The 12,441-nt window shown below is 48.1% G+C and overlaps 2 protein-coding genes across 3 annotated transcripts in view; one reads left to right on the plus strand and one right to left on the minus strand.

The window, feature by feature from the left end:
• Nucleotides 1–824, minus strand: part of LOC121713879 (GTPase IMAP family member 9-like) — a 1,645-nt gene extending 821 nt beyond the window's left edge. For both annotated transcript variants that reach the window (XR_006032960.1, XM_042098931.1), the window contains exon 1: nt 404–824. Coding sequence is in view for 1 of the 2 variants with exons in the window: in XM_042098931.1 (XP_041954865.1) it covers nt 404–764 (361 nt within the window). In the remaining variant the exon portion in view is untranslated. The remainder of the gene's footprint in view (nt 1–403) is intronic.
• The window catches only part of plekhg5b (pleckstrin homology domain containing, family G (with RhoGef domain) member 5b), an 82,296-nt gene that overhangs the window by 5,170 nt on the left and 64,685 nt on the right, over nt 1–12,441 (plus strand). The window lies entirely within an intron of this gene.

A 12,441-nucleotide genomic window follows, 5' to 3' on the forward strand; every position in this document is an offset into this window, starting at 1 on the left:
GTGTGTGTGTGTGTATGTATATGTGTATGTGTGCCTGTGTGTGTGTGTGTGTGTGTATGTATATGTGTATGTGTGCCTGTGTGTGTGTGTGTGTGTGTATGTATGTATATGTGTATGTGTGCCTGTGTGTGTGTGTGTGAATGTATATGTGTATGTGTGCCTGTGTGTGTATGTATGTATATGTGTATGTGTGCCTGTGTGTGTGTGTGTGAATGTATATGTGTATGTGTGCCTGTGTGTGTGTGTGTGTGTATTTATATGTGTGCCTGTGTGTGTGTGTGTGTGTGTTAAATGAGAAGACAGAGGGTATAGGAGAGAGAAAGATAATAAATGAAGACATGAGTTCCACAATATAAATCTAAATGTGTCATGTGTAGGTTTGAGAGCTGAAAATGTCTCTCACCTGCTGATGATCTGAGAGTCTGTCTCTGCTTGTGCACCTTCATCTTCCTCTCCTCTGCTCTTCTCTCTGCTTCCTTCTTCTTCTCTTGTAGTTTTTTACAAATATTTCTGTCAAAGTCAAACTGATGGCCCCTGTTTCCTGCCACCATCTCCTCTATCTTGTCCAGCAGCTCTGTCACCTGGCCACCATCCCTCTTCTCATTGTCTACAACATGATACCTGTTGCCACATTTCTCTACAACCCACTGCAGAGCCTCTCCTCCACTCTCAATGTGCTGCTCAATGCTCGTGTCTCCCAGCCAGTCCCCATATGTGAACAGCACTATAGTGTGACTCCAGACTCTCTCACCCAGCAGCTCCATGTGTTCCTGCACTGCTCTTCTGTGTGTCTCTGTGAATGACCTACTCACTCTAATGAGCAGGAGTAGTGTTGCACGGTGTATCGATACTAAAAAGGTATCACGATGCCTTCACGCAAAAAAGATACGATTTCCGACGTTTTTAGTATCGATACTTTATTAAAATAATAACGTTCTGCGTCAGCTAACGTCAAAGTTCTTTGCCGACAGTCCTCTGCCTTGTGGATAAAACAAAAGGTGAAGTGAAATCTGGAACTATATGGGATACATCGGGAATAGTGAAGGCAAGCCATCAGGGGGAGTAGTGAAGGCAAGCCATCAGGGGGAATAGTGAAGGCAAGCCATCAGGGGGAGTAGTGAAGGCAAGCCATCAGGGGGAATAGTGAAGGCAAGCCATCAGGGGGAATAGTGAAGGCAATAGTGAAGGCAAGCCATCAGGGGGAGTAGTGAAGGCAAGCCATCAGGGGGAATAGTGAAGGCAAGCCATCAGGGGGAATAGTGAAGGCAAGCCATCAGGGGGAGTAGTGAAGGCAAGCCATCAGGGGGAGTAGTGAAGGCAAGCCATCAGGTACACAGAGGCCCGTTTGTAAAATATGTGTCAAAGTCATTTATAAGCAGTAGCTTAGGCTACGCATGGCTAAACACCTCGCAGCCATATCCCAACATTTTTAAAGAGTTTAAAGAACGACAGGTTAACGAATATGCTATAGAAAACACGACTACATGGTTAGTGCCAAGTTCTTCTATTCTGTTTTAGTCTAGCCTAAGTGAAACGAGTAGGCCTATGGTTCTCTGGGATAAAGCAAACCTTCCTTCATCAATGAATTTTGACGAGACATAACGAGGTCATTTTGACGAGACATAACGAGCTGTAGCCTAATCATAGGGTGCTAATGTGATGAAAGCGCAACATTCACGCCAGAATATCATTACCATAACTTGTAAACAATCTATTTCATGTTCGGTCAGTACTACTGGTAATATTTGTCATGGCATGTAGACTGCAATTTGTTCAATAATTATTGAAGACCTGAGTGGTTGGAACGTCGTACTTGTACACTGGCCGCAAGACTATCCTCACATTTTTCCCTTTGCAACTGTCAAAGAAATCCCATGAACACGGGAAGGCCTAGGGTAGCCTATACTGTACATCAGATGGCCTAAAGATTAGGCCCCTCTGCATAGCATTCAGTGATTTGCATGCAGTAGTTTCAACACTGACCTTGATCTATCCTAGTTTGGCTATTTAAAGCTACTTTATTGCCAAAACACAACACAATGTAAATTAACTATAACAAACAATAAAGGACTTAATCACACAAATGATTGTTGCACGCTCTGGAAATTCACAATTTCGTCGCCGTTTTTTTTTTTTTTTTTAAAAACATAGTCCAGTATTTCTTTCGAAATTGAAATGAAGTTGTATGCAACAGCAAACCCTAGCTTACTAACAGGTTGGAATTTTGAAATGTCACGTGACGTGATGTCGTGCAACGACGTGATGCAATCGACTCCTACAGACTTTCCCCTAAAGATGCTAGCTGCAGCAGCAACATTTCCGGAAAGGTACTGGCTTGATGAAATTCATTCTGGACTCTCTATCCGACCACATAAAGACCTCGGGATACTTCGGTTTGGCTTTAGGGACCCTCTACTCACTACCATGTAAGTGTAATGTTGTTTGGAACTGTAAAAGAGGTATAAAAATAGCGTTTTGTAGCGGCGAAATGACATGCCCTGGTCACTAACAGGCTAACGAGTTTTGACTAAAAACGGTAAAATCGAACTTTCTCAAAACACATTCGAATTACATGATTTTGATGTCAACGTATGTACTCCCAATCATCCGTAAATTGATCTAAAGTGCATTTTACTCCGGATAATTCCTTTAAAAGATGTCTTTATTAAAGCCTATTAAACCACTGTCTGTCTCCGAATACACGACTACTTTCTGTGTATGCATGACATGGAGTTATAAGGTATTTGTAACATTGTCAATGTTTCATTATTATTGGATAGGTGTTATAAACACTTGGCTCAGAGTGAGTAGCCTTAAAGGCCCATTCACACCAAGAACGATAACGATAACTATAAATATATATCGTTCTCGTTAATATCAATGACGACGTTCACACATAAACTATAACGATAACGACATGAAGAACGATATCTTTGGGGGTCACTTTCAGAGCGATTTTCAGAACGATAAAAAGCTAATAGCCAATCAGAACCCATAGAATTTTAACGTCACATTCATTAACACAAGGAGAGACTTTGTTTAGTTTAGTGTAAACGCTTTTATCATTATGGTTATAGTTATCGTTACCATTCTTGGTGTGAATAGGCCAGGGGAGACCACAACAAACTATATTTTAAACGAAAGTATATTTATTAAATGAGATATTTACAAAGTCAGTAGCCTATATGTAAGGCAAAGCAAACTGTCTGTAGGTCAGCATGTGGATGTGTAGCGCAAAAGGTAAAGGAGCAGCGCTGCAGCCAGCCCTGCCGAGAGTGTGCTCACGAGTACAGTGCAAGAGAGAGTGTGCTCACGAGTGCCCTGCCGAGAGTGTGCTCACGAGTACAGTGCAAGAGAGAGTGTGCTCACGAGTGCCCTGCCGAGAGTGTGCTCACGAGTGCCCTGCCGAGAGTGTGCTCACGAGTACAGTGCAAGAGAGAGTTAGCCAACTGGAGAACACTCTAGCCACTTTGGTAGAATCTCCACAGCTCCTCCTGCAGGCCAAGAGAGAGACAGACAAGAACAATACCATGGCCAGCAAGGGAGAAAGAGGCAGACCCAGCACGGTAGAGGTTGTAACAATATGCGAACCAAGAACGAAATCATGACACAAACATTCACAATCTCATATCACGATTCAAGAAGACAGTACCACGACACACCCCACTGCAACCCCAAGCAGGTGTCATACAGCCCCTTGAGCTCTCAATAGCCTACATCAAAACTCATTTCACATCATATCATATGTCAATCACAAAACTAGTGTCCTATTTCACTGTTTCAGTAACGTAACAGTAGGCTACCACCCCCCCCCCCCCCCCCCCACACACACACACACACACCCGTGGGGAAAGTGAAAGTCCATTTGTTGAGGCAACTTGCACACAGACACAGACGGATAAACTGCACTGAAAAACAGACCCTGATGTTGATGTTGCAGCTTTTTATTTACTCCCTAAGGTGCACAAAGAACCCAGGGACAATCCCTCTGGTCAACCCCCTGGGACAATCCCCCTGGTCGGCCTATCATATCAGGCAATGGTACACTCACTGAGCCTGCATCGAAATATATTGATTCCTTTATTAAACCGTTGGTAAGGGAGCTCCCATCATACATAGAGGACACCACGGACGTATTGAACAGATTAAAAACATTACCCAATGTATGCACACATTTTCTAGTCACCATGGATGTTGAAAGTCTATACACAAACATTGACCACCAGCAGGGCAGGGACGTATAACTCTCCTTCCAACTGGCTTTGGGAAAAGTTTGATTTATCAGATGGTGAAGTGTACTACATGCATCATTACTTATCATGTTTTCAAATAAACGTTTGCTGCTCGTTATTCTCCCCCCTACTCTCAAATTACCTTAACAAAATCAATGCGGCATAGGCCTACTTAAGGAATGGAATGTTAGCTACTAGCTACCCTACCGAGCGGGGCTCAAGGCGAGGCGGTGTGTCTTGACGTGAGCTAGCCGGTTACTGAGCGGAGCTCAAGACAAGGCTGCTGTGATTGTGCTTGACTGGGACTAGCGGTTACCGAGCTGGGCTCAAGGTAAACCGCTCTGTGTTTGTGTTTGACAGAGGCTAGCCTGTGGCCGAGCTGGGCTCCAGGCGAGGCTACCTTGCTTGTGGACAGAAACGTTAGCCAGTCACTGAGCGTGGCTCAAGGTGCATTGTTTTATGCCGAACAACTGTTAGTTTAACCAAAGTCCTTTTACGCAAGTCCCTCCACTCGGCGGCCATATGACAACGCTTTTTGGGCACTCGTCCGGCATCCATTTCGGCAGAAATGTGCGTGCGCAAGGCTTCACGACACCAATCTGGCTCCAGCAGCGAGATCACAACACATGATTGGCACGATGTCTTCACAACACACCATATGATTGCCTCAATGTATTCACATGTCAACGTTTTGCCGAGGAAGGGGTGGGATATGTGTAGACAACGGCCATATTGGCGTGACAAACTAGCCCCATGCATTTCTATGGAGTATTTTTTGAGTGCTGTGTCTCCACATTAGAAAGTCTCTGGTTTAACTGAGCAAGCTCCAGGTTAAATAACACGTAGGTCGTCAGTACAATCCAACTTATCCGAGAGTGTAGTCTGAACAGCCCGTGGAGAACGAAGTAAGCTCCGACGAAGTCACCGGGCTGCGTAGAACAACAATCGTCTGATAAGCGGCGAGAAGAGATGAGAGGGAAAACTGGCGTGTGACAAGAGCTGATATAATCTCGGCGACGTGACGCTTTTGGTATACAACTCTCGGTCTGTGGCTGGCGCAAGTTAGAGATATATCCACTACGAAGAGACTGCCCTGGCGGTCAGGTAGCCTGCATACTAGCCAGCGGTCTGTTTACTACTGAGAGCAGAAGTGGGAAGCGTAAAAGCCTGAACTCCGGCGCACAGCATACGTTATTACCAAACGTTGCTGATTGGTTAAGGGAACTCCAATGATTTTAAACCTCAAAATAAGCATCCGCCCATTACGGAGACAGATTATTATTACTTTGTTCCAGACTGTATGACGAAGAGAAACGTAGTCACAGGCGGTAAGGACCAGGCTATATTAGACTAGATAATAATAAGGTGGTGCGCACTTTTTGACGAGTCAGTTGAGAATATGTAGCCTTTGATTTTCATGGAGGGGGGGGGGATTCCTTGTTAGTTTACGCAAACCAGGCCAAGAAGGCTGATTCTGATTTTGATAATATGATCTGCACAAAAGATAAACTTAGGTAAACAACGATGTGAATATTGTTGTCAAAATCTTAACCCAGATTCGAACTCTTGGACAGGGGACTGATAACTGCTGCGCAACGGCGGCTGTCATCAGCCGGCCTTAAAGATGCCCTATGCAGGTCTGGTTATTCCTTCACTGTTTCTGGGTTTTCGCCTGATTTGGGCTCGCATTTTTCACGACATAGCTCCCCCTGCAGCTTCGGTAGAAAGTGACTGCTACGCTAAACCCCCACTAGCTAGCGAGCTAGCCATCAAGAAACCAAGCTAAACACATACAGGACTCACAATAAAACGGTCGAGCAAACACATTGTTCAAGTGACTATCAAATCACATTACAGAAACGAAGTTCACCCAAGGGTAGGCTACTTACAATTTCAACAGCAACAAAGCCAAGTCGGAGTCCGTTTTGCAGTCTTCTTAGAAACTACAATCTGACTACATTTTGGAGGTGCGTTTTGATACTGTCCAAGAGTTACATCCGGATGTGTTCGGTCCGCGACCAGAAAGTTGCATATTCGTTTTTTCCGCGGAGGAGCACTACGGGGAGACGAAGCACCCATCAAACGACTCAAAAAGTGTTGTAGAACCATCAGAACGACTCTCAACCTGCGTTATTAAGGTCATTTTTGCTAAAGTTGTTGCATAGGGCTTCTAATCATAACCACTCGTTCAGTCATGTAATCTACTTTGCCTGGACTGACTAATTTTGTGCCACCCTGGAGGTCATTTTGTAATTTGTTGTGTTTATGTGCTTGTTGCTGTTCCCCATGTGCTCTGTGTTTACCTGTCTGCTGTCATGTGACTTTGTCTCTGCACTTCCTGCCTGGTTAATTTCATCGTTCACATCACCTCTTGTGGGAATAACAGGTGGGAAACTGGGGGAAGATTGTGGGCTCGTCATCACTTTTGTCATCACGTTGTAGTTTATTTGCAGTCCATGTGGACTTCCATATCCAACAACTTCAATGTAAACATGGGAATTTGCTGTTTTGTCACTTGCGAAACGGCATATCCTTCTTTCACAAGCATCTTACACCATATTTTTAAGCAAATACAGTTGTTTTTTTAAGATTAGTGAGCATATGTTTGTTGTGGCATCCATGTTTTTCGACAGCAAAGCACACAAACACTTGCAGTTGGAAAAACAATGCAATCACAGGAGCGGACTCTAATATTCCCATGTGGCATGAACACACCATCATGCCATCACCACACTCTTGCCACTCTCACCACAGTGAGAGCCAGAGAGGAAGGCCTGCTTTAAAGGCCTTGTGTTTTTACTGCACAGAGCCAGCATTCGTTTGTGGACTTTTTCATGAAAATGTTCAGTCATGGCCTTGCCTGCTTGTTATGCTCCTGATATGCTGTGTGTCATAGAAAATTAGCTCTTTTGATTTGGCTTAACCTCATCCCCAGGCCATCATTGTTGTGTCCCACAACACAACCAAGGCAGAGATTTAGAGATTCTATCACCAAGCAACAAAGATAACATCAAGATCACTTATCAACAGTATGGCCCTCTATCCCCAAGATTACTTATCAACAGTATGGCCAGGCCTCTATCCCCAAGATCACTTATCAACAGTATGGCCCTCCATCCCCAAGATCACTTATCAACAGTATGGCCCTCCATCCCCAAGATCACTTATCAACAGTGTGGCCCTCCATCCCCAAGATCACTTATCAACAGTATGGCCAGGCCTCTATCCCCAAGATCACTTATCAACAGTATGGCCCTCCATCCCCAAGATCACTTATCAACAGTATGGCCCTCCATCCCCAAGATCACTTATCAACAGTATGGCCAGGCCTCTCAAGATCACTTATCAACAGTATGGCCAGGCCTCTATCCCCAAGATCACTTATCAACAGTATGGCCCTCCATCCCCAAGATCACTTATCAACAGTATGGCCCTCCATCCCCAAGATCACTTATCAACAGTATGGCCAGGCCTCTATCCCCAAGATCACTTATCAACAGTATGGCCCTCCATCCCCAAGATCACTTATCAACAGTATGGCCCTCCATCCCCAAGATCACTTATCAACAGTATGGCCCTCCATCCCCAAGATCACTTATCAACAGTATGGCCCTCCATCCCCAAGATCACTTATCAACAGTATGGCTAGCCTCACCATCTGAGAGGAAGAGAGCGGAGTAGGTGGAGCAGATGGAGTAGGTGGAGCAGATGGACGAGCCGATGATATGGCCAGTTGGCACAGCAGGACACAGTAATGGAGACCTGTATGAAAGGCCACATGTTACCAGGCTGCCCCTGGCTCTTCAGAGAATATCTCCTCTCATAGCAGTACCTACAACTACTGACCTGGATCTTCAGGGAATATCTCCTCTCATAGCACTACCTACAACTACTGACCTGGCTCTTCAGAGAATATCTCCTCTCATAGCACTAGCTACAACTACTGACCTGGATCTTCTAGATCTTAGGACAAGATTTTCATGTCTGACAGTATTGTAGCGACCGGCTGTCAATCAGGGAGTGCCCGTGCTATCCATAACCCCGGGCACGCTCATGATTGGCAGCCTGGTGAGAGGGGGGCGGGACCCCCGGGGAATATAGGCTACGGTTCGAGGAAGTTCTGCCTCTTTTCAGTTCTGGGCCTGACACGGGCCGCTGTGTGTTATATGCTGCATTGTGTGCTTTGGTGACAATAAACCAGTTCATGAAGCTCTGGCTCTTGGTGAAACGTTACACTGGTGTCAGAAGTAAAAAAAATATCGAAGAAGTGATTAGGGAAGACCGAGGGTGCACCCTGCACTGTTAGTTGGTGACCAGTTTAGTTAGAGATTAGCGTTAGCAAGACGGTGCCGCCACAGAGTGTGTGGGGAGAAAATGTTCGCATCTTGTGGAGAGATGAGTGACGGAGACGGAGCCGGGGAATGGACGTTTGGCTAACAAGGGAGCTGCGACGGCTGGAGGACAGAAGAGGCCATCCTCGGGGCACGATGGAAGAGATGACCTTCGAGGCTGGCTTTAGCGGACGAGGGCCCGCACGCTGCGCTATCCGCAAGTCAAAGCTGGAGGGGGACGTAGACACTAACGTCACCTCCGGCGCGGGAAGCTCAGAAGGTAAACAACAATAGCGGCGCCCAGTCCACAATAACAGCGGTAGCGGCTAGCTCCGTGAAGACTCCAAAGTACAACGGGAAGGTGAGCTGGGAAGCTTTTCATGCGCAGTTCGAACTGCTTGCTAAATCACAGAACTGGTCGCAAGAGACTAAAGCGTTACAATTGGCGATGTGCCTTACGGATGAGGCTTTAGCATGCTTGCTGCTCTTAGACGTGGATGACAGAGGGAACTACGACGCACTGGTAGGGGCTCTCCAACGACGGTTCGGGAACTTTACAGGAGTAGAGCTCCTCCGCAATGAACTAAATAACAGATACAGAAGACATGGTGAACCGCTACGACAACTAGCCAACAACATTGAGAGCCTTACCCGCAGAGCATAGTGGGCCGGACTTCAATTGGGGACCTCTGCCACATTCCAGTCACTGTGGAGGAAATAACCTGTGTGGCGCTGGTTGACACCGGCTCTACAGTGACATTAGTGCGGCCCGATGTGCTCCCCAGGCGAACTGTGTTGGAGCCAACAGCAGTCCACCTGCGGACGGTGACTGGGGAATTGTCACCCATGAAAGGCAAAGGGACACTGACATTTGTGGTGGGCGGTAAAACAGTGCGCCACCCGGTGTGGGTGGCGTCAGTCCAGGACCCCTGCATTCTCGGACTGGACTTTTTGAAGAACAGAGGCTGTCGGCTGGATCTTGCAGAGGCCACCCTGTGCTTTCCGGGGGAACGGCCAGTCAACATGGCTCCACCCCCCCTGGGATTCAACCCTACAACACCCCAGGTAACCACTGTGTCAGCAAACACCGCTGAAGCCAACAATGACCCTGTTGTAGGGACCGGGAGGCCCACTCGTCGAGACCCCTGTAGCCCCCCACCCCCCCACTCACAGCTGAGCAGAGGCATGTTACATCCCCCGCTGCTCGGAACACACCAGCCGCCTCCCCCACTACCCCCCTCACCTCACCTAGCCGCCTCACCTGCGCCACAGCCTGCACACACTATACAGACCCCTAAGAGCCGGGCCCCTGAACCATTGGCAGCCCAGCTCCCCCAAACGGAGGAGGGAAGTGTCGTGTCGGCAGTACGGGGTGTATGGTGACGGAACTGTTCTCATCTAGACCCCCAACAGGGTGAAGAACAGTGGCAACTATTGTCGCATTTCAAGGACATTTTTGCATTCAAAGAAGGTGACGTGGGGCGCACACACCTAATACAGCACGACATAGATTCGGGTGACAGCCCGCCTATCAAGTTACGCCCACGTCGCCTCCCGCTGGCACGCCAGGAAGCAGCAGACAAGGTGTTGTGGGAGATGCAGCAGGCGGGCATTGTGGAGCCGTCTGACAGCCCGTGGGCCGCCCCTGTCGTCATGGTCCCAAAGAAGAACGGTCAGTGGAGGTTCTGTGTGGACTACAGATGGCTCAATGGGGTGACAAAGAAGGACTCCTACCCCCTGCCACGGGTGGACGAGGCTCTGGACCAGGTAACGGGTTCGGCCTGGTTCACGTCACTGGACCTGAGATCTGGATACTGGCAGGTGCCCCTCTCCCCCTCTGCCAAACCAAAGACTGCTTTCTGCACAAGCCGTGGCCTCTGGCAGTTCAAAGTTCTCCCATTTGGCCTTTGCAATTCACCAGCCTCATTCGAAAGACTGATGGACAAAGTGCTGTCAGGAGTCCCTCGGCATGAGTGTGTGTTGTACCTGGATGACATTCTCGCCCATGGCCCCACTTTCCAGGCAGCTCTCCAGTCTTTGCGGCATGTTTTGGAGCGTATAGCAGCAGCGGGTCTCAAACTCCACCCGGAAAAGTGCCATTTCATGCGGAGAGAGGTGTCATTCCTTGGGCACAGAGGGCACTGGCACAATGGATGAAAAGGTACGAGCGGTCAGAGACTGGCCCACACCGACGGACCAGCAACAGCTGAAAAGCTTAGCCTCTTATTACAGGAGGTTCGTGAGGGGGTTCTCCTGTGTGGCTGCACCGCTGTTCAGGCTACTGCACAAAGACCAAGACTTCGTGTGGACCGGCGAGTGTCAAACAGCATTCACCTCGCTACAGAAGGCGCTGGGGGAGGCTCCCGTGTTGGCTCCAGCTGACCCCTCCCTCCCATCTGGCTGACCTCACCCTGGTCATCGACGGCTGTCCCACCTCCCCATCTCCCAAAGTGCGGAACCTGGGCGTCATTATGGACTCCACACTCTCATTCAGTTTCCACATCCAGAGCATCACCAAATCTGCCTTCTTTCACCTCCGTAACATTTCAAGACTCCGGCCGTCACTCACCGACTCAGTCACCGAAACTCTCATTCATGCATTTGTCACCTCCCGTCTGGACTACTGCAATGGTGTCCTGTCTGGGCTGCCCAACAAATCCCTAGACAGATTGCAGAACTCAGCTGCCAGGGTGTTAACCCACACCAAGCCCTGGCAGCACATCACCCCCATCCTTAAGAAACTCTGGCTGCCAATCAAACAACGCATCAGCGACAAAATCCTCCTCCTCACCTACAAATCACTTCACTCACTGGCACCCAAGTACATCACTGACCTCCTCCACCCGTACACCCAGTCACAGTCCCTGCGCTCCACCAGCAAGGACTTACTCTCCACTCCCCGCACCAGACTCAAGACCTTTGGTGGCAGGGCTTTCTGTGCAATTGCCCCTACCCTTTGGAACACCCTGCCCCCTCCTATCCATTCCGCCACTTCTCTGACAGAGTTCCAAAAGCACCTCAAAACACACCTCTTCTCTCTTGCCTACCCTCCCTAAACCCCTACCCTGCCCCTGCCCCCCTACTCCCACTCTTGTAAAGCGACCTTGGGTATCTTGAAAGGCGCTATATAAATTAAAGTTATTATTATTATTATTATTATTATTATTCATCCTGGACTGTGACGCGAGTGGCCAGGGAGTGGGCGGGGTGCTGGCACAGCTAAGCCCAGAGGGAGAGAGAGTGGTGGCGTATTACAGTAAGAATTTTAATAAGCACGAACGTCGTTACTGTGTCACACGCAGAGAACTCCTAGCTGTGTTATCATCCATCCGCCACTTCAAATATTACCTCTGTGGGCTACCGTTCACCGTCAGGACGGACCACTCTGCCCTCCAGTGGCTCATGTCCTTTAAAGAGCCGGAGGGCCAGGTAGCACGCTGGATGGAGGAGCTACAGTCTTATGACTTTAAAGTGGTGCATAGAGCGGGAGCTCGCCACTCCAACGCCGACGCCCTGTCCCGCCGACCCTGCGCTGAGGAAGGGTGCCCTAGGGGACGGGACGAGAAACAATCAGATGGATATCGATTAAAGTTAACGATAAGTAGGCCTTTATAAGTTATTTTCAAATCATCGATTGCTCAAAGAGGAGAAAGCTAGACAGCGAGAACAGGGCTTTATATAACGATACGGGGGCAATACCATGCAAAACTGTCACGTCCGTAACGCCAACTAAATATGGATGTGACAGTTTTGCGCGGAATTGCCCTGGACCTCTTTCTATATATTCTGAGACAGGCGATTTTAAGCGCCAATTTGAAGCACCTCTACTAGACAAAGCATATATTTTGAGCAAGCATAGGGTAGGCTAGGCCCATTCA

This window comes from Alosa sapidissima, chromosome 7 (assembly GCF_018492685.1).
Source record: "Alosa sapidissima isolate fAloSap1 chromosome 7, fAloSap1.pri, whole genome shotgun sequence".
Lineage (NCBI taxonomy): Eukaryota > Metazoa > Chordata > Actinopteri > Clupeiformes > Clupeidae > Alosa > Alosa sapidissima.